Source organism: Stegostoma tigrinum, chromosome 32, assembly GCF_030684315.1.
Source record: "Stegostoma tigrinum isolate sSteTig4 chromosome 32, sSteTig4.hap1, whole genome shotgun sequence".
In the NCBI taxonomy this organism is placed as follows: Eukaryota; Metazoa; Chordata; class Chondrichthyes; order Orectolobiformes; family Stegostomatidae; genus Stegostoma; species Stegostoma tigrinum.
The window spans coordinates 17,284,846-17,311,174 of NC_081385.1; the positions used below are offsets into that span (position 1 = coordinate 17,284,846).

General features: G+C 41.2%; 1 protein-coding gene across 2 annotated transcripts in view; it reads left to right on the forward strand.

The window, feature by feature from the left end:
- Positions 1 to 25,620, forward strand: part of zbtb44 (zinc finger and BTB domain containing 44) — an 85,215-nt gene extending 59,595 nt beyond the window's left edge. The window contains exons 6-8 of one of the 2 annotated variants that reach the window (XR_007250532.2): positions 15,918 to 15,985; positions 16,141 to 16,267; positions 19,234 to 25,620. Coding sequence is in view for 1 of the 2 variants with exons in the window: in XM_048562153.2 (XP_048418110.1) it covers positions 15,918 to 15,954 (37 nt within the window). In the remaining variant the exon portion in view is untranslated. The remainder of the gene's footprint in view (positions 1 to 15,917; positions 15,986 to 16,140; positions 16,268 to 19,233) is intronic. The other variant, XM_048562153.2, reaches the window with a different exon arrangement.
- Positions 25,621 to 26,329: the final 709 nt, after the last annotated feature.

Consider the following 26,329-nt stretch of genomic DNA (forward strand, 5'->3'; position numbering starts at 1 on the left):
CTAGCATTATCAAAATCTGTTTTTTTTTACTTTTGCCACCCTTGATATCCACGTGTTGTCTGTCTTTGCAAAATGATTTCTGAAATAGGACATTTAAGCGATAGTGTTTGGGTTGTAGAGTAACTCATATTTCCTAGTTGGTTGGGGCAGTGCTGAGTGGCATGGCCAGTGGTTGGCAGGCCCAGAGAAGAACAGCTGGTGGTGAATATGCTGGGAATCCGGGCGGTCAGCAGACTGAAGTCTGGGTGATCAGCTTGCCACTGATTGGTGGCCAGCGGCCTGCAAGCCATGTTAGGGTCGGCCAAGTGCAGGAGAAAGCCCCCAGTGTAGAGCTTATGGAAGGACTCTAATGTTTTTCTTATAACTTTATTTGTTTATTTTCTAATGAATACTGTGAAGAACTGGAAGTTGTAGCTCTTTTCTTTATTTCTCTATTTTTTACCTAATCTATTTTAGTATCTCGGAAGGTGCTATGTGTCGCAACCTTATACACTTTTCACAGTACTCGTCTATTTTTGTATTTGAGTACGTGTCAATAAAACTTAATTCTAGTTGTCATTGATTAAAGGAGATTGTTCATAATCAACAGTTACTTTCTTGTAAGTACAGAAACCTGATGAATGTTGATTTTTAACCCGAGTTCATCAATCAGAAGTCTTTGGAAAGTTTGAAAACTTTTCACATTTGTGCCAACTCAGAAAAAGAGGACTTGATTTCCAGAGCACTATCCTAATGAGATGTGACCAGCTTTCCCCTGCTGCAGCTGTCACACCCTGCGTTCCTCACAGAATTATAGAAAAAAGCCAACAATTGCTCTCAGATTCCAATGGATACCCAACCCCTTTTCGCTGATAATACTGAGAATATCTCCAGGGGTTTTTCTCAATATCTGGAGAATTTCTGAACATATCACCAGCAGTAAAGCCTGTTTCTTCACCCTGGCCATGGCAGGGCAAATCTTCCCAAATCCTTCGATGGCTCCAGAATATGTCTCTGACCGGAGTCTGTGTACTTTCTGAATTTGACTGTGGTAGCTTGCAGAATCAAGCCAGCTTTCTGCTTTGCTGACCACACAGAACTGCAGTCTTTTTGTGAAATTCCTTAGTTTCCAGGAAAGCCTGTAACCTGGTTTCAAAAGTGGCTTTGTTTGTTTCCTTCCTTGTGGCAATGTGAAATGTCTTGACATTGCTTATGAAGAGGAATAATAAGTAGCTAATTTTGCCCCAAATTTCCTTTCATCTTAGAGTTAACTACTGCACAAATGTTAATGACACAGTTGGTATATCACCTTTCTGGGACTTTTGGAATGTCAGAGCCTACTAGTTGTCAAGACAAAGGCTGCTGCCTCTATCCGTTATCATAAGAGACTTGCACTCTTTCCATAAGAATAGTCTGCCTCTGTTGATTCCTACAAGCAAACCACCCAGACCTAGTGTAAGACAGACTTCAGATCACATGACCCCTTTCATTTTACCATAACTTTAAAGACACAGTCCAAAACACAATCATCTTGTGAATCTTGATTGTAACACAGCTGCAAGGGAAAAAAAAAACTTGTCATCTTGGCACTGGGAAGCCTTCCTTGAGTGTTGGAATAAATTTAACATCTGGTACAATGAGATATGGAAGAAAAACATCAGACTTGTTGACCTAGTTATTTTCCATCTGCGCAACCATAGTGATGTAAAACTTGAAACATGAAGAGAAAAAAAATCAAACACTACTACACAGGATAGTGAATTACAATGACTACCATTGGAACTTTTCAAATTAATTTTATGCACACCTGATGTCATTCAAGATTTTATCTCAATTATAGTTGGGCTGATGTCTGCCAAAGACTGATTTGTGAAGGTAATATTTAAGAAATCGTAATAAAAGTAGATTTCAATATATTATGCAGTAAAACCACTTTATAATATGTCCAAGGCTACAGTAAGGGTGTCTTGTAGAAAAGCTGAATTATGTAACATCTATGTTTTGTATGTCTTTTATACAACAAACGAACACATAGCATATCCCTGTTCCACTCTTATCTGTTCAGTTATGACCAGACCATTTCTATCAATGTTTTCCCAATTCTGTGCCATTGCATCCACTGACCATCGATAGTCTGTTCTTTTGCCATCTTCCATTTCTGCATACTTCATATTATCAACAGACAAGATGCTGGATTCTACTTATTTGAAAATTAAGGTCAAAACCAATGGTCCTACTTCACCACTACCTCTGTCAAACATCCACGTTGAATTGCCAAAGTACTGTGTAGAGATCTGTTTATCCTACTATAGGAAAGTTATCATTAAATTGGAGAGGGTTTAGAAAAGATTTACTAGGATGTTGCCATGATAGGAGGATTTGAGTTATAAGGAGAGGCTGGAAATGCTGGGTGTCTTTTTACTGGAGTAGAGGAGGATGAGGGGTGATGTTATAGAGGCTTATAAAAATGATCAGGACATGCATAAGGTGTATAGCAAAGACTTTTGTCCCTAGAATAGACAAATTCAAAACTAGAGGGGATAATTTTAAGGTGAGAGTAGGAAGATTTAAAAGGGCCTGGGACAGGCAACTTTTTCCACATACGGAGTGGTTCATACGTGGAATGAACTGCCAGAAGAAGTGGTAGAAGCAGGTACAGTTACAACATTTAAACAACATTTGGACAGGTGCATGAATAGGAAACATTGAGAGGGATATAGGCTAAATGCAGGCAAGCAGGACTAAAACAAAGTTCCTGGAAAAGCTCAGCAGGTATGGCAGCATCTGTGAAGGAGAAAACAGAGTTAATGTTTCGGGTCTGGTGACCCTTCTCCAGCACTGGTTTAGTTTGGGAAACATGGTTGGCAAGGACAATTTGAAGGTCTGTTTCCACGCTATATGGCTCTGTGACTCTACTTGTCCATATCCAGTCATGGATAACTTTCTATTTTTGCAAATTAAAAAGTGAAAAGCGGTCAGATTTGTGCTTGATTTCCCTAACATTGGTTCCAGCCTTTCATCTGCCCACTAACTTGGGCTGAAGCAAGTTGCTTATAATCTCAGATTCATGCTTAACTCTAAACTGAGATTCTGATCAGACATAGTAGGAACTGCAGATGCTGGAGAATCTGAGATAACAAGGTGTAGAGCTGGATGAACACAGCAGGCCAAGCAGCATCAGAAGATCAGGAAAGCTGATGTTTCGGGCCTGAAGAAGGGCCTAGGCCTGAAACGTCAGCCTTCCTGCTCCTCTGACGCTGCCTGCCTGCTGTGTTCATCCAGCTCTACACCTTAATTCTGATCAGATGTGCTGTTCATCATGACAACTTTCTACTTCCAGCTCTTAACATTAACTGCTTCCGCCGCTTCAGCTTATTTGCTGTTTTAAAATCTATTTCATTTTTTTAAGGCAGTCACTGAAATGTGTATATTCAATGTTTAGTCACTCATCTGAAAACCTCTTCCTTGAGCTTGATCCCAATTCTTGTTGGATTATACCAGTTCCTGATGTCGGTCCTACCATTTCCATTACATCATTTAGCCTCTCTATCACAATTCACCATTTTCCAGATATTAACTTGAAAAGCCTTGCTTAAGATTATACATATTTATTTTGGTCCAAGCTTTCCAAATGAGAAGAAATCTTTCAACAACTCATTCCAAATGAGCATTTTCTAATTTAGAAACGTAGTGTAATTTAAAAGTGAATAAATGTGCTGATGGAAAGGAACAAATTATTGTGCCATTAATGTACCTAACTATTTTATTGACTTTGTACGAACTTCATTTCAGATTCACAAAAAATGTGACATTTCAGGCATTTCCTTACATTTTATTTCCTTTCTTTTGAGGACAACTGTTTTTGTTCTATTCATTTGTGGGATGTAGTCATTGCTGGCTGGCCAGCATTTTTTGCCCATTCCTAATTGCCCTTGAGTAGGTGGTGGTGAGCTGGCTTCTTGAACAGTGCTGTCCCCTCCTGCTGTGGCTTGACCCACAATGCTATTAGCGAGGGAATCCAGGATTTTGACCCAGTGACAGTGAAGTAAACGGTGATATATTTCCAAGTCAGGGTGGTGAATGGCTTGGAGGGAAACTTTGAGGCGGTGGTGTTCCCATATGTCTACTGCCCTTGCCCAGCTAGATCGAAGTGGTTGTGGGTTTGGAAGGTGCAGCCTGAGGATCTTTGGTGAATTTCTGCAGTGCATCTTGTAGATAGTACGCACTGCTGCTACTGAGCGTTGGTGGTAGAGGGAGTGAATGTTTGTGGATGTAGTGCCAGTCAAGTGGGCTGTATTGTCCTGGATGGTGTCAGGCTTCTTGAATGTTGTTGAGGCTGCAGTCATCCAGGCAAGTGGGGAGCATTCCATCACACTCCTGACTTGTGCCTTGGAGATTGTGGACAGACTTTGGGGAATCAGGAGGTGAGTTACTTGCTGCAGTATTCCTCATTTCTGACCTGCTCTTGTAGCCAATCTGTTAATGTGGTGAGTCCAGTTGAGTTTCTGGTCAATGGTAACCCCCAGGATTTTGATAGTGGGTGATTCAGTGATGGTAACACCATTGAATGCCAAGGGACAGTGGCTGGATTGTCTCTGTCTCTGATTGGTGATGGTCATCGCCCGGCATTTGTGTGGCGTGAATGTCACTTGCCACTTGTCAGACCAATCCGATATTGTCCAGATTTTGTTGTATGTGAACATGGACTGCTTCAGGATCTGAAAAGTCATGAATGGTGCTGAACATTGCAATCATCGGCAAACATCCCCACCTCTGACCTTATGATGGAGGGAGGCCATTGATGAAGCAGCTGAAGATGGTTGGGCCTTAGGCACTACGCTGAGGAATTTTTGCAGTGATGTCCTGGAAGTGAGATGATTGACCTCCTTAACCATCTTCCTATGTGTCAGGTATGACTCCAACCACCGGAGTTTGCCCCCTGATACACATTGATTCCAGTTTTGCCAGGGCTCCTCGATGCCACACTCAGTCAAATGCAGCCTTGAAATCAAGGGCTGGCACTCTCACCTCACCTCTGGAATTCAGCTCTTTTGCCCACGTTTGAACCAAGGCTGTAATGAGATCAGGAGCTGTGTGGTCCTAGCTGAACCCAAACTGGGCGTCACTGAGCAGGTTACTTCTGAGCAGGTGCTGCTTGATAGCACTGTTACTGACACCTTCCATCACTTTACTGATGATCGAGAGGAGACTGATGGGGCGGTAATTGGCTGGGTCGGATTTGTCCTGCTTGTTGTGTTCAGGAAATACTTGGGCAATTTTCCACATTACCAGGTAGGTATCAGTGTTGTAACTGTACTGGAACAGCCTGGCCAGGGGAATGGCAAGTTCTGGAGCACAAGTCTTCATTACTATTGCCTGAATGTTGTCAGGGCCCATAGCCTTTGTAATATCCAGTGTCATCAACCGTTTCTTGATATCACGTGGAGTGAAGCAAATTGGTTGAAGACTGTTAAATGTAATGCTGGGGACCACTAGAGGAGGTTGAGGTGCATCATCCATTCAGCACTTCTGGCTGAAGAAAGCTGTGAATGCTTCAACCTTTTGCACTGATGTGCTCGGCTCTCCCATCATTGAGGATGGGGATATTTGTGGAGCATCCTCTCCAGTGAGTTGTTTAATCGTCCACTGCAATTCACAACTGGATGTTGCAGGACTGCAGAGATTAGACCTGATCTGTTGGTTATGGGATCACTTAGCTCTGTCTATCACTTGCTGCTTTCGCTTTTTGGCGTGCAAATAACACTGTTTGGTGGCTTCACCAGGTTGATCTCTCATTTTCAGGTATGCCTGGTACTGATCCTGGCATGCCCTCCTGCACTCTCCATTGAACCAGGCTTTATGGTAATGGTTGAATGGAAGATATGCCAGGCTATGAGGTTGCAGATTGTGCTGGAGTACAATTCTGCTGTGGCCCACAGCGCCTCATGGATGCCAAGTCTCGAGTAGCTAGATCTGTGTGAAGTCAATCCCATTTAGCATGGTGTTTGTGCTACACAACACACTGGATGTTGTTCTCAATGTGAAGGCGGGTCTTCGCCTCCACAAGGACTGTGTGATGGTCACTCTTACTGATACTGTCATGGACGGATACAGCTGCAGCTGGCAGATTAGTAAGGATGACGTTAAGTATGTTCTTCCCTTTTGGTTCCCTCACCAACTGCCGCAGACCCAGTCTAGCAGCTTTGTCCTTTTGGACGCGACCGGCTCAATCAGTAGTACTGCTGCCAAGCCATTCTTGGTGGCGGACATTGAAATCCCCCTCCCAGAGTATGTTTTGTGCCCTTGCCATCCTCAGAGTTTCCTCGAATGGTTGTTCAACATTGGTGAGTACTGATTCATCAGCTGAGGGAGGATGGTATGTGGCAATCAACAGGAGGTTTCCTAGCCCATGTTTAACCTGAAGCCATGAGACTTCATGGGCTCTGGAGTCGATGCTGAGGACTCCCAGAGCAACATTCTCCCAACTGTATACCACTGTGCCACTACCTCTGCAGAGTCTGTGCTGCCATTGGGACAGGACATAACCAGGGATGGTGATAGTGGTGTCTGGGACATTGTCTGTAAGTTATGATTCTGTGAGTGTGACTATGTCAGGCTGTTGCTTAACTAGTCTGTGAGGCAGGTCTCCCAATTTTGGCACTAACCCCCAGATGTTATGAAGAGGAATTTGCAGGGTCAACCACATTGCTGTGGGTCTGGAGTCACATGTAAACCAGACCAGGTGAGGGTGGCAGATTTCCTCTCCTGCAGGCCATTAGTGAACCAGATGGGTTTTTCTGACAATCAGCAATGATTTTATGGCGATCAGTAGATTCTTACCTCTAGACATTTTTTTGAATTCCAATTCCACCATCTGCTGTGGTGGGATTCGAACCTGGGTCCCTAGAATATCAGCTGGGTTTCTGGATTAATAGTCTAGTGATAATACCCCTATAAATTACACTATGCAACACAATTGCAAACAGCCATTATTTTGTAGATCTGTGAATCTTGTCAGGTTAGAGATCTAACTACATGTACAAGTGAGTCATTATGCCTAGGGAAATTTTTTTTATAGTTGTAACCAACTTCTTATCTCCAGAACATTTTATTCCAATGTTTCTTGCCAGATTTGGGGTTCATGTTGGATGGTAATTACTGACTTGTTAATATTTCAGTACAGGACTGTGTGCTTCTAAATGATGAATTCAATGTTTTACTTTCTTCCTGGGATGTTGGAATAGAAAAAGGAATAATTATCAGAACTATTGTCCATTTTAAACTGAAGTCAAATATCGCAAATACTAATTATCAAAACTGAATTATTTATTCAGATTATGTAGGTTTAGAGAGCTGTGGGTGAATAGTACCCAGCCAGAGAGATGTGCAATGCAGAGTTAAGTGCAAAAATTATGCAGGGGCGGATGAGAACTGAATAGCAAGCATTTAAGTTTCTTGCACATTTATCGGATAGTTAATTCTACAAAGACTTGAAGATTTGCTGACTGCTGTAGGTTGAAGATACAATTGTAGAATCCCTACAGTGTGGAGACAGGCCATTCCTCCCAACAAGTCCGCATCAACTCTTCAAAGAGCATCCCACCCAGACTCATCCCTCTATTTTATCCCTGTAACCCTATAATTCCCATGGCTAATCCACCTAACTTAGACATCCATGGATATTATCAGCAATTTAGCATGGCTAATCCGCCTAAACTGCATGTCTTTGGACTGTGGGAGGAAACTCACACAGACTGGGACAATTCACAAACTTCAAACAGACACAGTGAGCTGAGGCTGGAATTAAACCCAGGACCCTGGCACTGTGAGACAGCATTGCCACTGAACCACCATATGCCACCCTAGGATTGTTTCTTGCTTTAAGAGGAAAAGTAGTAGATATCAGTTATATTTTTCTCAGGACACTTCCCTCCCGACTATATGTCATTGGGCCACTATCTCTTGTAGGCATATCCTTCAGGTGGACAGGTGATACTCAGAGATGATTTATGGAGTTGGGATGTTGAATGAAAATGATTATATGAGTTTCTCTGGTTTTGGGAATGGGAGATTTTGAAGCTTGTGAAGTCCACATTGACACCATTGGGCTGCAGGGTTCCCAAGCGGAATATGAGTTGCTGTTCCTGCAACCTTTGGGTGGCATCATTGTGGCACTGCAGGAGGCCCAGGATGGACATGTCGTCTAAGGAATGGGAGAGGGAATTAAAATGGTTCGCGACTGTGAGGTGCAGTTGTTTATTGCGAACCGAGCGGAGGTGTTCTGCAAAGCGGTCCCCAAGCCTCTGCTTGGTTTCCCCAATGTAGAGGAAGCCACAACGGGTACAATGGATGCAGTATACCACATTGGCAGATGTGCAGGTGAACATCTGCTTGATATGGAAAGTCATCTTGGGGCCTGGGATCGGGGTGAGGGAGGAGGTGTGGGGGCAAGTGTAGCACTTCCTGCGGTTGCGGGGGAAGGTGCCAGGTGTGATGGGGTTGGAGGGGAGTGTTGAGGCAAGATAATTGTTCAGGACAATCTCTTCTTTTTTAAAGAAGGAGTTTTAAAACCCACCAAAACCAGACACATGTGCCTGATTTAAGGACTCATCCAAAAGATAGCACTTGCAACTATGCAAGACTATTATGTGTCAGTGTGGAATATGTTTAAGGCCTGGGGTAGGACTTGAACACATAACCTGCCGACTCAGGAGCAAAAATGCTATTGACAAATCTGCCATGTAATTATAATTAGACCCCTGATATAACACAGGCTAAAACACATTAAATATAGCTTGTGGTTAAATAAACTTTGAAAGGTGAGACAATATTCATTGTCTTTGCTCCCAATTCAAACCTCCTATTAATAGGGGACAATGATATATAAGCTGCTGACAGGGATGTCATTGTCAATCGGAATCATTAAACTCTGTTATTAATGTTTGTTTAATAGAAATGGATACGTCTGCTACTAAGGTGTTCCCATTAAAAGGTTCCTAGTGTACAATGATATTCGTCTTTCAATTCTGGATTCAAATCTAAATCCAGAGCAGACGCAGTTGATTAATGTCTCTTCTGTCTGGCGATTGCTAAGGGTCATAAATTGAATATGTTTGACAGTAAAGTGACTTCTTAACCGACACGCATACAGCACAAATTTGGCAGCAGTTACCACTCGCCTTGCTATAATTATTTCCCAGATTGCATCGGTAGGGAATGATGTAACAGAGCATACTGTTGCTCTCCCAAAGCAGAAAGCTAAATATGTGTCAGGTCATTGTAAAACAAAACTGTAATAGGTCTGACACAGGTATTAACTGAATTGGAAGTGTTTGGTGCTGCCCCCTAGTTAAAAACAGGGACGTTTTAACTCTTTTATTATGTTGAATACAAACAAACGCAACTGGTCAACATACCAGAACACCAAGTGTGCTGCAATAATGGTTTCTACACTGGTAATTAGGCTGATTAATAGTTTTGTTAAAATTTGCCACTTTAGTCTCAGCCTACAGCTGCTTTCAGCTGACATTTATCTTAATAAAATTAGTGTGAGACCTGCCAGCTTCAGCCAGTTAATGCACCGATTGCAATAGGAAACTTAGTCTGAAAGATTGATTTATATTTTGACTTGTTACAGCATAAAAGACCAAAGAATGCTATACACTAGTTTTACAAATGAGGCAAATGCACATTATGTTTGTACTGTAATTGCATCATGTGCATTAGTTGACCCAAAAGAAAAGTTTATTGATTTATCTTTCAAACATTAATCAGTGATATTAAATTCCATTGTGCAATAACTGTTTAGAAACATACCATCAATGTTTTATCCAAGACTTCATTAATAATCCTATTTTATACTACAATTAATCCTGCAAGATGTTGCTGATGATTTGTTTTGAAGAGCATTTGCTGCCAAATATCTATCTTCAACCCATGAAGGTCAGTTATTCGTCATGTGTTCCAAACCTAAAATGTAGGTTCTCCGTTCTGCCAAATATTTGTGCTGCTCTCTAAATAAATATTTTCTTTTATTATTGTTGCTTCAAGATATGTAAGTTATGCCTTCATGTTTCTCTTGGACTCTAATAGTTGCCCATTTCAGTAAAATTCAAAAAAATCTTTCCCATTCTCAACTTTTCTATTTCCATTTCCAGGGATAGGCAGTCCACTAATAAGTTCTGATAACCTTTCCCCTTTGCGTAATCCCTTTATGCACAATTCTGCCATTGTCCTTTCCTTCTATTTGAAAGCCAAGATTTGGGATGACCCTTATCCTTACCTTCCATTCCATCAGCCTTCAATTTCAAATGATTACTATTTCCATTTTTAATGCTTCCCCCTCAGGATTTTGAATGGGTTTATCCAACTGTAGCTGCTTCACCTACCCGTTCACCAGCCTCATCATCTGATCCCATCTTTGCAGCACCTACTCATGTAAATGCCCTTTCATTAAACTGGTTCTAGTGCAATACTATCAACCAGAAAATTTAATTTAAAAAAAAAGCTTAGTTTCTTTTTCCCCTAAAGAGGAATAAGATGAAATAATGAATACTGGAAAAGCCTACTATGAGGGAAGGTAAATCTTTTCTGTAATGTTTAGCTTGGAATCTTGCCTGATCAGTAGTTTCTTTCATAAGCTCCTATTGTTCTACCTTACAAGCTTCTAAATCTGGCAAACCAATAAACCCACTCCCTACCTTATTCAAATGAGACAAAGTGGCACATCAAGCCTGAAGAACTCCATTAAAAAAAATGGATCAGTGGATAGCTGTCAAAAGATTTCAAACGGAATTCCAACAAACCTGCCAGAAAGGTCCCATGCCAGGGCCTGGTTGTGCATAAACTCCCGTTAGTGGGTAATATCAGGTCCCTTGAGATTTCACATTTGCATTTGTAACGCGCACACACACACACACACACACACACACACACACACACACACACACACACCTCCAAGTGCATCGTATGCCAGGGTGAATGCACACACACATTTAAGGCCCACCAAAAAATAGTGGCTCAGCCCACGGTAGCTTAATGGTACAACTGTTGCCTCATAGTGCCAGAGACCCGGGTTCAACTACAGCCTTAGGTGACTGTGTGGAGTTTACACATTCTTCTTCAGTTTGTATGGATTCCCTTCCACAGCCCAAAGATGTGTAGGTTAGGTGGATTGGCCATGGGAAATGTTGGGTTACAGGGATAGGGTAGGGAGGTAGGTCTGAATGGGATACTCTTCAGAGGGTTGGTGTGGAATCGATGGGCTGAATGGCCTAATTCCTCACTTTGGGAATTTTATGATTCTATGAACAAATGCACAGCAGACTGATTGTGGCACCCACCATCAAGTGACACAGTTGTGATGACAATGCTACCTTTTTGGAGCTCCCCATTCCAGTTTGTACCATCTCTGAATTTTACACAGCTTGCATTGAACAGCATGAAGGCTCACTCCCTTCAAAACAGTGCATAGAATCATGAATTGTTTTCATGTTACTTCTTTGTTGATTGCTTGCAACTTTTTTTCTGAAATTTTGTGTGTTTTGACTGCTTTCTATTCATTAAAGTTACAAAAGTTTACTTGGAGTGAACTGGCAGATGCTAATCAGGCATTCCTCTCAACACTGAGCATAATTGGGAGAAAGAACAGAGGTGCAAAGCAGAACAAGTTGTTTTATGTGGGAGAAATAGAGTCAGGAAAACAATCTCAACAGGAGGCTATATCTTCAAAGGGTGTTTAGGGCACAATTTTGATACCACTTGAGGTATCTGTACTTCGATCAGGAGATCCATACTAAATTCTGCCGACTGCTATAGATTTAGGGGAGGGAGGGAGGTGGGGCACAGGTCACCTGATCAATGAATCCGAAGGTGACCATGGTTATGAAGCTTGAGGCCTGTGGATTGCTTCAGGCTGATACTGTAGTTTTCATCTCAGAGGTTGCAGTGCGCTGCCACATAAAACAGGATAACCTTAAACCTCTCTCTGAGAAACAAGACAGTTTTACCTAATTCCCTCTTTGTAGAAAAGCAGAGGAGGGTGCATGAGGGGTTGAAAGGGTTGCAGGCCACCTGATGGTGCAGGGTGGAATTGACTGTATGCACATTCCTATGTGCATACTTTAAGCTTCGTCTGCTACAAGCTGAACTGGGGGAGATTCTGGAGTCATTTTAGCAAGGTTAGCCAGGTGCAATTCATAGAAAATAAGCTCCCTGATTGAGGTTATTAATCTCATCATATCAGGGAGTCCTGGCTGACAGACATAAACAGGAGTGTTGGGGCATCTGTTCAGTCTAGGAGCTGGCTTTGAACTAGATGTGTTAGTGTCACGTACAATGCATGTGCAAATAAATGGTGACTTGTTAACAGGATACTGGCCTTTGTGGAGTTATTTCAGATTCTACCCCTGCAATGTGTAGTTGATGTATGACTACAGGCAGAACTTCATGCTGGTTAATGCCCAGTATGTGGCAGTAGTCACGATGCATTCCTTCTGTAGTTCTCTGTGTCAGCCAAATTTCAACTTCCACAAGAGAACAAAATTGCTTACTAGATAACAATGTGGAAGCTGTATACTGTCTGCAGCATAAAGACATGTGAGCAGTGGGGACTCTATGAGAACCATACTGCCAAGAGAAATCTGATGGAGTACACCATTCACAGCTTAAAGCAATCACTTCCCTACTTGGAAGAGCACTGCAATGCTTAGCTTAGCTGATTGAAAGATGTGTGGTGCTCTCCTGAATGCTGCACCCTCTTGCTATCATGAGGAAACAGCTAAAAAATGAGTCAAGTCAATGCTGGTAACCTTAACCCTAATTTCCCTGTTCACTGGCAGTTCCGCTGTCTTTATCTTGCCGCTGTCACATCATCTTCTGTTTCAATTCCTCCCACTTCCTACAGACTAAGGGGGTGGCCATGGGCACCCGCATGGGCCCCAGCTATGCCTGCCTCTTTGTAGGTTACGTGGAACAGTCCCTCTTCCGCACCTACACAGGCCCCAAACCCCAAATCTTCCTCCGTTACATTGATGACTGTATCGGCGCTGCCTCTTGCTCCCCAGAGGAGCTCGAACAGTTCATCCACTTCACCAACACCTTCCACCCCAACCTTCAGTTCACCTGGGCCATCTCCAGCACATCCCTCACCTTCCTGGACCTCTCAGTCTCCATCTCAGGCAAGCAGCTTGTAACTGATATCCATTTCAAGCCCACCGACTCGCACAGCTACCTAGAATACACCTCCTCCCACCCACCCTCCTGCAAAAATTCCATCCCCTATTCCCAACTCCTTCGCCTCCGCCGCATCTGCTCCCACGATGAGGCATTCCACTCCCGCACATCCCAGATGTCCAAGTTCTTCAAGGACCGCAGTTTCCCCCCACAGTGGTCGAGGATGCCCTTGACTGTGTCTCCCGCATTTCCCGCAACACATCCCTCACACCCCGCCCCCGCCACAACCGCCCAAAGAGGATCCCCCTCGTTCTCACACACCACCCCACCAACCTCAGGATACAACGCATCATCCTCTGACACTTCCGCTATCTACAATCCGACTCCACCACCCAAGACATTTTTCCATCCCCACCCTTGTCTGCTTTCCGGAAAGAACACTCTCTCCGTGACTCTCTTGTTCGGTACACATTGCCCTCCAACGCCACCACACCCGGCACCTTCCCCTGCAACCGCAGGAAATGCTACACTTGCCCCCACACGTCCTCCCTCACCCCTATCCCAGGCCCCAAGATGACTTTCCATATTAAGCAGAGGTTCACCTGCACATCTGCCAATGTGGTATACTGTATCCATTGTACCCGTTGTGGCTACCTCGACATTGGGGAAACCAAGCGGAGGCTTGGGGACCGCTTTGCAGAACACCTTCGCTTGATTCGCAATAAACAACTGCACGTCCCAGTCACGAACCATTTCAACTCCCCCTCCCATTCTTTAGATGACACGTCCATCATGGGCCTCCTGCAGTGCCACAATGATGCCACCCGAAGGTTGCAGGAATAGCAACTCATATTCCGCTTTGGAACCCTGCAGCCCAATGGAATCAACGTGGACTTCATAAGCTTCAAAATCTTCCCTTCCCCCATTGCATCCCAAAACCGGCCCAGTCTGTCTCTGCCTCCCTAACCTGTTCTTCCTCTCACCCATCCCTTCCTCCCACCCCAAGCCGCACCTCCATTTCCTACCTACTAACCTCATCCCACCTCCTTGACCTGTCCGTCTTCCCTGGACTGACCTATCCCCTCCCTACCTCCCCACCTATACTCTCCTCTCCACCTATCTTCTTTTCTCTCCATCTTCGGTCCGCCTCCCCCTCTCTCCCTATTTATTCCAGAACCCTCACCCCAGCCCCCTCTCTGATGAAGGATCTAGGCCCGAAACGTCAGCTTTTGTGCTCCTGAGATGCTACTGGGCCTGCTGTGTTCATCCAGCTTCACACTTTATTATCTTGGATTCTCCAGCATCTGCAGTTCCCATTATCACTGCGACCATTCCAGTGCAAGTTTATGAAATAGATCATGTCAAATGGATGCAAAATATAAAATAACAAGTATAAAATACAAACTGTACACAAAAATCCCTTAATGCCCCTTCTGTGCACCCATGTCTGATTTAATGCTCCCATACAATTCCAGTGGCAGCAACATTTTTGGTGTGACACAGTAGGAATAGCCACGGATGATGATGTCAACCTCCTCTGGCTATATTTGGCTTGGCTCCCAAAAACACAAGTGTGGCATGGGTGGCAGCAAGCCATGCTGGCTGACTGACAACAAATTTAACACCCAGCCACAAAGGAGGTATTAGGCCTTTAAAGAACAGCTGAATTAATGAGGGGCTGAGTTTCTAAGGGATGTCTAGAGAGAAGGAAGAGAGGTTGCGAGGTGCTGAAATGTAAATTTTGGATCCCACGGCCTTGGAAAGTGAAGGCATAGTACTCAATGTCTGAGCAGTTAAAATTAGGAATGCTCAAACAGCTAGAATTGGTGGAATTCAGAGTTCACAAGTGGGTTGTAAGATTGAATGAGATTACTAACATCAGGATGGGCAAAGCCCTCAAAGAGATTTGTAAACAAGGATAAGAATCTTAAAATTATAACATGCTTAAATGAGAGCCAAAAGTACAGAACAGTTTGATCTGCTTTTGATTCCTGAGAACCCTCTGCACGTTGGCATCCAGAGACTCGAGGGCCACAGTTTGAACTTTTATTAAAACTCTCAGACACTAGTGGCTGCTGGTGTTAATCAAAGCCGAGACATTAACCAACAGATGCTGCATTTTAGTTGACTCCAAAAGTATGTTTAAAGGAAGTGGGAAGAATGGGTTTTCAGCTGTACAAAGCCCTAAGACAAATTTGATTCAGAGATAGTCGGAACTGCAGGTGCTGGGAAATCTGAGACAACACTGTGTAGAGCTGGATGAGCAGAGCAGACTAAGCAGCATCAGAAGAGCAGGAGAGCTGATGTTTTGGGTCCGGACCCTTCTTCGTCAGCTTTCCTGCTCCTCTGATGCTGCTTGGCCTGCTGTATTCATCCAGCTCTACACCTTGTTATCTAAGACAAATTTGATGCCGGGTTGGTTTGTCATTCTCTCTCCCAAGCTTCCCTTGTGAAAACATTATCATCATTAAGTCTTTACTATCGTTAACCAGTGGCAGCAATCAAAGTTATATCCATATTGCTACTGGCCCTTTTATTGCATGACCTATAACCTTTCTCGCTAGTCTACTGTGTGGCACGCTATCATACATGTTCTGGAACACCATCTCTAAATCTTTACTCTCATCGAGTCTTTCAGTTACCTCATCAAAAGCTCCCACAAATCAGTTAAGGACGATTTCTCCTGTAGAAATTCATGCTGACACTTTCTAATTATCCTCCTTTTCCACTCAATTACTAAATCTGTCTTGAATAATTCTCTCTAGAAGCTTCTCCAATTCTGAAGATCCAAAAGTGGGATAGTGTGCACAATATGCAGCAGATTACATCTGTGGTAAGTGAAAGAGAATGAAGCTTCATCTCAATGATGTTTTACTAGATGCTCTGAAACTGCCCAAAATGTCAACTCTGTTGCTCTCTTCAGATATCGACTGCACAATTGAATATTCTTAGCATTATCTGTTTGGTCATGTTTGTTTCTATTTGTAGAAATATTGCTGTGGTCCTCAAAGATTCAAAATATTTCAAATATTCAATCAATGGTTAAGAAAAGTAGGCATTTGAGTTAAATGCATTCATGATCGATTGATGGAGATATAAAAGTACAAGATTCAAGGTAAATGTAAATCAGCTTTATTCCCACAGTGGAACAAAATTGAAAATTATACTAGTTTATAGACTAAGTCTCAGCCATAATTTGAACTGAAATCTGAGGCTATTGAAACAAAAGGCAAAATTTCCAAATTGTCCATTGTCCTGAGTATAAAGTTCCAACAAAAAGCCTTACCACTGGAAATGCATGTCACAAAATTTCAGCTGTCCTTGCCATAATTTTTGTTCATTAATTATAATGAAGAAAGTTTCAAGGGATTGCACATATAGTTTTGCGAATGGAATTACTAAACACGAGTACACATTCAGAAAATCACCTCAGAAATACCTTTCATGTACCTCTAAGCATGTCCAACATAAATTGAAATATTCTGAAGTTGCTACATTAATTCAGGTTCCTTAATTTATTGATACAAGCACTCAGCCCTTTCTAATTCACCGACAATGGTTCCAAGAGTAGTCTTTGGCATATTTTTTAATGTTGAAGACATTCAAAAATGCATGTTTATGTTGTACACTCTTTAATTTGGAAATCCTTTAATCTATTTTCATAAAGCTCTTCAAAATATATGTCTTTTACCTATAGCTCCCTCTTGGAAATTACAATAATGTTCTAGTCTTTCTTTCGTTTGAGAAGTGCAGTCATACTTGTACAATGTTGAATGAATCATGCATGAAGTTGTTAGTTGTTCTATAAAAGGAACAAATTATATTTCAGTTTATATTAACCTGCTTTCCTGTTTATGATACTTCATAGAGCTGCCATGCATTTCCAGCATTTGTTATATGTCGAAAGATACAATGATTTCAAATAGATGGACAAAAATGAGCACTTCAATTTATAACTTGAAAATGTCCAAATTTCAGTAGTTGATTTTAGAAGATTTTTCAAACTATGGTTCCATATGAAGTTAACATTAGTCTTTTTAATTTCTTTAACTGTTTAAGCAATTGCTGTTGTCTTCATCAGTTTGAGCACCTGGGCTAATATTTGGATATTTCATAGCTTGTCGCATTAGATCACATGCTGAAATTGCATACGGAAGTGTTTTTTTTTATTAAGCCTTCATCCTGTAATACAAAGGATGTTGTGAAACTTGAAAGAGTTCAGAAAAGAATTGCAAGGATGCTGCCAAGGTTGGAAGGCTTGAGCTATAGGGAGGAACAGAGTGGTCTGGAACTATTTTGCCTGGACCATTGGAGGCTGGGGGGGTGACTTTCTAGAGGCTTGTAAGATCATGAGGGACATGGATAGTGTAAATAGCCAAGGTCTTTTCCCCAGGGTGGGTGAGTCCAAAACTAGAGGGCATAGTTTTAAGGTGAGAGGGGAAAGATTTAAAGGGGCCTCAGGGGCAACTTTTTCACCCAGAGGGTGATGAGTGTATGGAATAAACTGCCAGAAGAAGTTGTGGAGGCTGATAGAATTACAACATTGAAAAGGTATCTAGATCGGTATATGAATAAGAACGGCTTAGCAGGATATGGGCCAAATGCTGGCAAATGGGACTAGATTAATTTAGGATATCTGGTCAGCATGGACGAGTTGGACTAAAGGGTCAGTTTCTGTGCTGTGTATCTCTATGCCTCTATAACATGAATCAGAGCTAACATTGTGAAATTGTTGATGTCTTGGTCAGCGATATCATGATTTTCTCTGGACCGTTCATCAAAGCATTTTAATTATTGCATCCTCTAATAGAGGCTGGTGACTGGCACTGCAGCTACATGTAACCCCTGTCAAGCAAGATCCAATTGCCAATCTATTGATACTTCTACTGGAAACCCAAACAATAATAATGGCTCAGATTTTTGCAGAAAGTGGTAATGATGAACATCTGCGTCACACTTATTCCCCTTCTGGAACTGACCACAACTTCAGGATGTAGCACATGTGTAAGTTAGCTCAGAAATCCCCAAGTTGAAGTCTGTCACGCAGTGCTCCATCATCGGATGAGCCAAGGAAATCCATACATCTAAGTAACCAGTAGTCATTGAAATCAGGGAGAACTTCGCATTTCCCACTCTCACGTCACGTTTAGAAACTCCGTGAAAGATGTGTACCTTGTTCAATCAGATATAACAGGGACTTTACAGTGATGTGAGTAGAAACTATTGATGTATAACAGAACAGACCCTGAAAAAATTGTTGCATATTTGTAGAATATGTTAAATGCTTCTGTTATGATTAATTGGTAGATTTTTTGAAAACTAATTTTAACATTTATTTGAATTTACTCAGAATAGTTTAGCTTCTAATATTTCCCCACATGTATGGCCCAATCTCTAACTTGCTCTCTGAATTTTTTTTTCAGAATTGGCTTTACTTTACTGTTTTTCCTTTCCTGGTTGGATGCATGTGAAATCCTTTCATGTGATGGGCGTTCGGACAGAACATCAGTGCAATCTCGGGGTTGGAGTTAGATGGCTCATTTGCAATGCAGAATGATGCCAAAAGTGTTGTTTCCATTCCCATAGCAATTGAGCTCACTGTGAAGGTACTACCTTCTCAATCTCACCGTTGTCTGAGGCAAAATGGCCCTTTAGTTAAAATCATCATTCTCTAAAGAGAGAATGGGGCCATGGCAACTTTTTATTTATCCCAAGATAATAAAATGTGAGGCTGGATGAACACAGCAGGCCAAGCAGCATCTCAGGAGCACAAAAGCTGACGTTTCGGGCCTAGACCCTTCATCAGAGACCCTCTGATGAAGGGTCTAGGCCCGAAACGTCAGCTTTTGTGCTCCTGAGATGCTGCTTGGCCTGCTGTGTTCATCCAGCCTCACATTTTATTATCTTGGAATTCTCCAGCATCTGCAGTTCCCATTATCTCTTTTATTTATCCCACTTGTGATTGCCAGTGTAAAAGACTGCATTCAGCTGAAATACTACTGCAATACAGTAGAAAACAAGTTCTTGTTATTGACTATAAACTCAAAGTTGTTGTGTTTTGTCTGTTCTTTTTATGGGCAGTGTACTTCAGTGGCTACCGTTTCCTTCTGCTGGGTGTTTGACATGGAGATTTTCGAGCTCTAACCATCTGCCATCAGTTGTATTGGACAAATTTATAGGCTGATGCGTAATCTGTCTGGCCATGTTATGAATGTTCCTTTCATGGCCAACAAGTCCTGGTGTGAAACTTGAAATGATAGCTTCTAAGACAGAAGGTAAGGATACTACCACACCATCAAAAAACCTCCAACTGTGTTTTATTCTATTTCTATACCCAACTCAAGATAGTTAGTTCAGGAGCATGTGCCAAAAGATTAAGATATAACGTAAGAGTGATTTGAGAACAAGACATCGTAAGAATGTGTAGGAGGGAAATGCTGACTTGGATTTGTTGGACAAAACTCACCACCAGTTAGAATATTTAATCAATTCATGCTAATTTTTTTTGTGAGCTGATTCATAGAAAATTATTGCGATGATTAATTAACAACTCCAAGATGATAGAGGGTGAATTTGTTGGAGTTTGCTGTCATGAAATTATATACAAACCCCAGGTTTTAGTCAATTTCATCTCCGGAATGACAGTGTTCCTCCCATGGAGTATAAGAATGATATTGCTTGAATAGACCTTCATGCAGCTGATTGGAAATTGTAACCTGGCATGTCAAAATGTGAAACATTTCCATTTTTTCCTGAGAAATGCCTTTCTATAAGATATTGTAATAAGACTCAATCTTATTGTGTTGTTGAACAAAGAAATTCAGATTATTATCGGTAGCTCTTAAGGATTAGTGACCTGAAAATAAAATTCATTTATATTGGGTTTGACAAAGTTAATCCCCATACCAGTAAGGAACAGCTTGGCTCCCAGCACCGAACCATTTAGTTCCTTTGCCAAGGACTGACAAAACTCATGGAGACAGGTGGACTTGGCAGGTCTACAACTCGAAGCCATCATCACCGGTATGTCTCAGATTTCTGTAAGATTTCTTCCGCAGCGGAACTCGTTTTAAATGAAGTAAAATTTAGTTGCCATGTTAAAACCATTTCTGCAGTTTGTGAAATGAAATATGTGTGCATTTTTTTTTAGTAGTGTGTAACGAGCTATTAACTAGTTATTCTTTCTTCTGTCCCTCCCTGTTGGCCTCCTTGCTGCTCTGAAATATTGACTCCCAACTGAATAATGAATCTACTCCAAGGTTCATAAAATGACACCATAAACCATGTCTTCAGACTGGCTTTGGATACTTTGTACAGAAATAGTTCTACATAGCCTTTCTTTCATTATTAAGATCGATGTTTGGAACAAAAATTGAATAAAGCTCCCAGTCAAGATTCCTTCCTTACTCATATCCCATCACAGGACAAAATATTAATAGCATTTTTGGGAAACAATATTTTTGTAACTGCAAAACCAGCCTGTAACATTTTTATACAATCAAGCTTAGCTACACAAACCCTTGAAATAGAGGAATGATTTCCGTTCAGTTAGACAACTGAAATGTTTTGATAAAATAAATATCGTAATTGCCTTTAATTTGGTCTATCTAAGTGAAATTAATCTTAAAATGAAATGAATATTTCGGGTTTTGAAGGAAGTTTTCTTTTATATACCTACAATTGGGAAGTTGATGAAGTTTGATTAAATTAATTAAAGCTAAATCCATTTTTCAAAGACCATGAGCAAACCTCATCTTAGGGTAATGAGAATGAAAAGGATTTTGAGAATTTTTCATTAACATCACAAGTCCTCAATTAAGCAGTTTCATTATATTTTATTTGATTTTTTATATACAGTTTTCACGCAATCCCAATTAATCTCCCAAAACAAAAATACTCATCATTTGAAGATAGAGATTTCAATTCATAGACATTGCTCCACTGATGTCAACAATGCCTCCCCTTGGGCAATCTGCCAGGAAACAGAATTGAGTTGTGTATGATGGGCAACTCGGACAAAATTTGTCACCCCTGTTATGATGGTGCTAGAGTATAGCAACTCTTTGCATGCTGTCCCTAGCAGACCCTCTCCTTATGTCTATTATAATTGTTCTACTCTTTCAAATCTCAATTTTAAGTCTGTCAGGATTACTAACAACGTTCTCTTAAATCTATTTTCATACTGGACTGCCAACGTGAGAACTGTGACCATGACAACAGAATGACCAGCCACTGACCGGCTTCTCAAAGGACCGACCCAGATGTCAATCAGTGACTTGATTCCACGGCCCAACCTGACCGCATGAAGACCCAGCATGAGGCCGGACCAGATCGAGAACAAGACCCTCTGGTGTTTCCGAACCCACGACTAGTGTCCAGATCCTCACCAGATGCACATATGTACTTTCTGGAATGGCAGACCACTACATAGACTGTCAGGCCCAACCAGAAGCAGCCACTTACCTGTGGTTTCAAGTCCCCCCTCCCCATCATACACCTGGCAATGTACAAGCCGTTGAAAACAAGCTGGATGAACTTAAAGCTAGATTCGGCTAGCAAAAAGAATTGAGAGACTGCTGTGTGCTCAATTTTACAGAGACATGGCTTGGTCACAGAATCATAGAGTCATACATCATGGAAAAAGATTCTTCGGTCTAACCAGCCCATGCCGAATATAATCCAAACCAAGATAATCCCACCTGCTTACTCCTAGCCCATGTCCATCCAAACCTTTCCTATTCACGTACTTACCCAAATGTCTTTTAAATGTTGTAATTGTACCCGCATCCACCATTTCCTCAGGAAGTTCATTCCACACGCAAACCACCCTCTGTACAAAAAATTTGCCACCATGTCTTTTTTAAATCTCATTCATCTCACCTTCAAAATGTGCCCCTTAGTTTTGAAATTCCCCACCTTAGGGAAAAGACAACTACCATTAACTCTATCTATACCCTCATTATTTTATAAACTTCTATCATGTCACCTCTCAATCTCCTAGGTTTTATTTTCAAATTAGGCTGTACTAAGGATAACTTATTGCAAATGTCCAGGCTCACACCAGAAGAAATAAACAGCTTGCAAGAAACATACATGTAAATGAATGAACTAAGCCATTGATTTTCCAGAGCTTATGAGGCTACTGATATAATTTAAACTCTTACTTTTAGACAAAGACAAGATATTGTTTGGGTAGATTTTCTCACTATCCCTTCTTGAGTTTTTATCTGCTTCCTTGGCCAATGTTTGAGTATATCTGTCCAAAAATAACACTTTTGCTGACACTTTGCAGTTAGGATTTTCTAACATGAATATTCAAAGCATCATCTAATTTATTGTGTTCAATAATTATATATTTATATCTGTCTTCCTATCCTGTTTAAAACCATGAAGAAAATATGGTAGAACAAATTATTTAAAGACCAGACACTTCTTTCCTGTTGTAAGTCACACTGTCATTCAAACATGCCATGGAAAATATGTAAACCATTTCACTCAATGAGGCACGCAGATACTCATTGGGCAATGTCTTTAATTTGGCAGTGTGGATGAATTGGATTGAAGGGTCTGTTTCTGTGCTGTATGACGCTATGACTATGATTATAATTGGTTTATAAATTGCTTTCGACCTTATATGGTTGGGAAATTCATAAAGTCTCTTGTTAAGTAAATGGGAATACAAGTTGAAATGAGGAGGTAAAGTGACACGGGTATGTCAGTACAAAAGCATTGTATGGGAGGAAACACGACATTAATATTTTAAATGGAACCATTCATCAGAAGCTGGAGATGCCAGGACACTCATCCCAGAGATCTCTGCTATTTTCAGTATTCTAGTTCATCATTCTTGACTCATTACTCATCTTTCCAAACCTAGTTAGATTATTAATAGACTATGTCTTTATTTATATAGCTTAATTACCTTCTTAGAACACCCCACAGAATTTGACAATGAATGAAACACTTCTGAAGTGAAGTCATTGCTCTTAAGTCTAAATGCAAACAGGTGCTACTGTTTTATGCTACTTCACAAAAATCAATTGAACAATTATCTAATTTTTAATCACAACGTAACTAGTTCTGCTTTTACGTTGTACATCACTCCAGAGTAAGCAAAATGCTAGATGTCTCCTCTTACCAAGTTCAAGCCGTAGCCAGATAAAACTTCAAAATTATACCATAATAGCAACACAGGAAAAACGTTATTCGAGAGAGTTCAGTCGCGTACCATGTTGCTAATTTAGTATACTCTCTGTGAGGATATCTTAATCAGACCTGATTCAGCAAGCTACGCTCCCTATATGGCCTTTTGAAATAGGTGAAATCAAACAAATCATAGAATCCCTACAGTGCAAAAAGACGGCCATTTGTCTCATCAGGTCTGTGCCATCCCTCCGAAAGATATCCTACACAGACCCTATCCCCTTAACTTCACATTTACCATGGCTATTCCACCTACCCTGTGTATCTTTGAAGATTGAGAGGACACCAGAGCACCAAACAGAAAGCCACAAGAAGAATGTGCAGAGTTCACACAGACACCCACCCAAGACTGAGGATTGAACCCAGGTCCCTGGCGCTATGAGGCAGCAGTGCTAACAATTGAGCTACTGTGCCACCCAAATGCTTCTTCAGTCTGATTATTCTAGGTCACAGGCAAACACAGTGCTGTGTTACACTGTCTGGACATTCTAAGGATTTCTACCAGCACATTCTATCTGACCTTATTCCTTCTGCCCCTTCCCACTCAAAGTTGGAAATGTTTAAAATCTAGTAACAACTATTAAACCAGAAAGAGTATGAATTATAAAAAAGATCAGAACAAAATTAAAGTGCATTACAAAAGTACCATGATGTGCCAAAGTTCATTTCCTAAGAAGGCTATCCTGGAATTTTGCCATCAAATTCTACCAAAACAAGTCCTTTAAAATTTGATCTTCCAAACCTCCATACTAAATTTCACATTCTTTTAAAATTTCCTCTCTCTAGTATCAATTAGCCCATACTAGATTGCTACATGATCAAATTGCTAGCCTGATTCTCCAATTAAATTTGTCTCTCTAATCTAAGTTTCTTCAGCATAACTTGATAATGGGCTTGCATTGTATTTTCAAATTGTTTAGATATACTGGTCAGCCAATAATGTCTGCTTATCTGCAGCATACTTTATTGTATGCCATTTTTAAGATTTGTGTTTCCTAGAAATATTGCTTAATTGAAACTGAAGTAAACAAAGTAGCAAGTGTGGAAATGCATCTAAATTCCATAATTTAGACTATAATTTGGATGTATAAATTAGGTTCAGCTGCATTGAGACATGAGATTTTCTTTCCATACTCATTGATAGCCCAGGATCCTTGGATTTTGACTTGAAATACCCTTCCCTTTCGTGGTAGGGATCAATTGTCTTCATTGCTGTAAATTCACCACTGAGGGTGTCACCAGGGAGGATGTCAGCAAAACTCTGTCTAGCTGCTTAAGGCTGCTCTGTAGGTTATTAATCCCCTTGTACGGATTGCCTTAGCATGAAGCTTTCATGTTACTTATCACTCAGGCATAAAACTGTTATGCTGGATTAGCTGCCAATTATAAAAATGGCCCAATTTTAAAATCAGTCAATTCAACAAGAATTAAAATTAGAATTAAATATTAAACCTGGGCAATTCTTAAGTCTGTACTCTCTTGTGCTTTGAGGCCAGATGAAAATTCTCCCCTTTATACCCACAAGAATAACAACTCCATCATTTTCCCAGTAGAGAAGTGATATTAGCAGGAATATTTATTATATGACAGAGTTACCAACTGGATGAAAGCTGTTTCTCTCACTCTAGTTGTGGAACTAATATGAAATCCTTGGATGCCGTGGATTATGTCTTGGCTGCTTGTTAATCATATGGTTACCATATATCTGGAAAAGAAGTGACCTCATCCTATGGCCCACATTTCTGTAAAATAGCCAGCTATCTGTATGAAAGCAGGCCGCAATCACCAATAATGAGTATAACGTTTGCTTTCATGATTGCCTGAAACTGATGTCCGAGGCAGTCAATTCTTGTAGTGACAGATTTCTATCAATTGGATACTTAGGCTGACTGCAGCAAAGATGGAAGTGTTTCCCATATCAGGGAAATTTCTGTCAAGGCACATCCACTCTGTGATCATGTGTAACTGCCCCCTGAAAAGACATGCACAAAACAGCCAGAATAACAAATTTACCATGGCACACTCAATCATCCCAGCAGTCAATTCTTTCATTGCATGAGTAATGCATCGTACATTTCAGTTCCAGAGTATTGTTGATTATCAGTCTCAGTGAAAAGTGTTTATGTGTCCAATAAAATTACAGCCTCAAATTTCTGTGCAATAAACATTTGTTTTAAAAATGCTTTTTTCACACTTTCAAATTACCTCACTTGGAGGTCTCGGAGTCCTTGATTCTGTTTTGACTCATGCAATTCATAAAGTAATGTCAAGCAATGTATGAAAACGTGAGCACAGTGGCTCAGTGATTAGCACTGTTGCCTCACAGGAGCAGGGAACCAGATTCAATTCCACTCTCTGGCGACTGCCTGTGTGGAGTTTGCACATTCTCCCTGTGTCTGTGTGGGTTTCCTTTGGGTGCTCTGTCCATAGGTGTGTAGGTTAGATGGATTTGCTATACTAAATTGCCCATAGTGTTCAAGCATGTGTGGGTTATAGGGGAAAGGGTCTGGGTGGGATGTTCTGAGAGTTGGTTTGGCCCTGTTGGGCTGAAGGAAATGTTTCCACACTGTAGGGATTCTAAGGCTAAGTCACATGTTGACACCTTTACTATAAAACCAATTTCTTGTTTGTTCTTTGGTGCCAGCAGCCTGAAACTATCATCCTCGTCTTCTATTTCCAATTAAACAGCTCTGAACTCAGTAACAGCAAGAAGGTGAACTTGTCCTCCAAAGGGGGCTACCATCTTTTATTGTTTTTTTCTGGAAATCCACTTCTCAAGTCAGTGCTCCCAGCAATGATCACTAAAATCATGCAGTTTGTGAGCCTGATACCAGACTTCTGAAGCAACAGCTCTACTTGAAATTTGGATGTGCTGGGAGTTTCCCTAGAGGGCAGGGAAACACTTCAGTGATGTCCTCAAAGCATCCCTGAAGAGGCCAAACATACCCACTGACTCATGGGAGTCCCCAGTCTG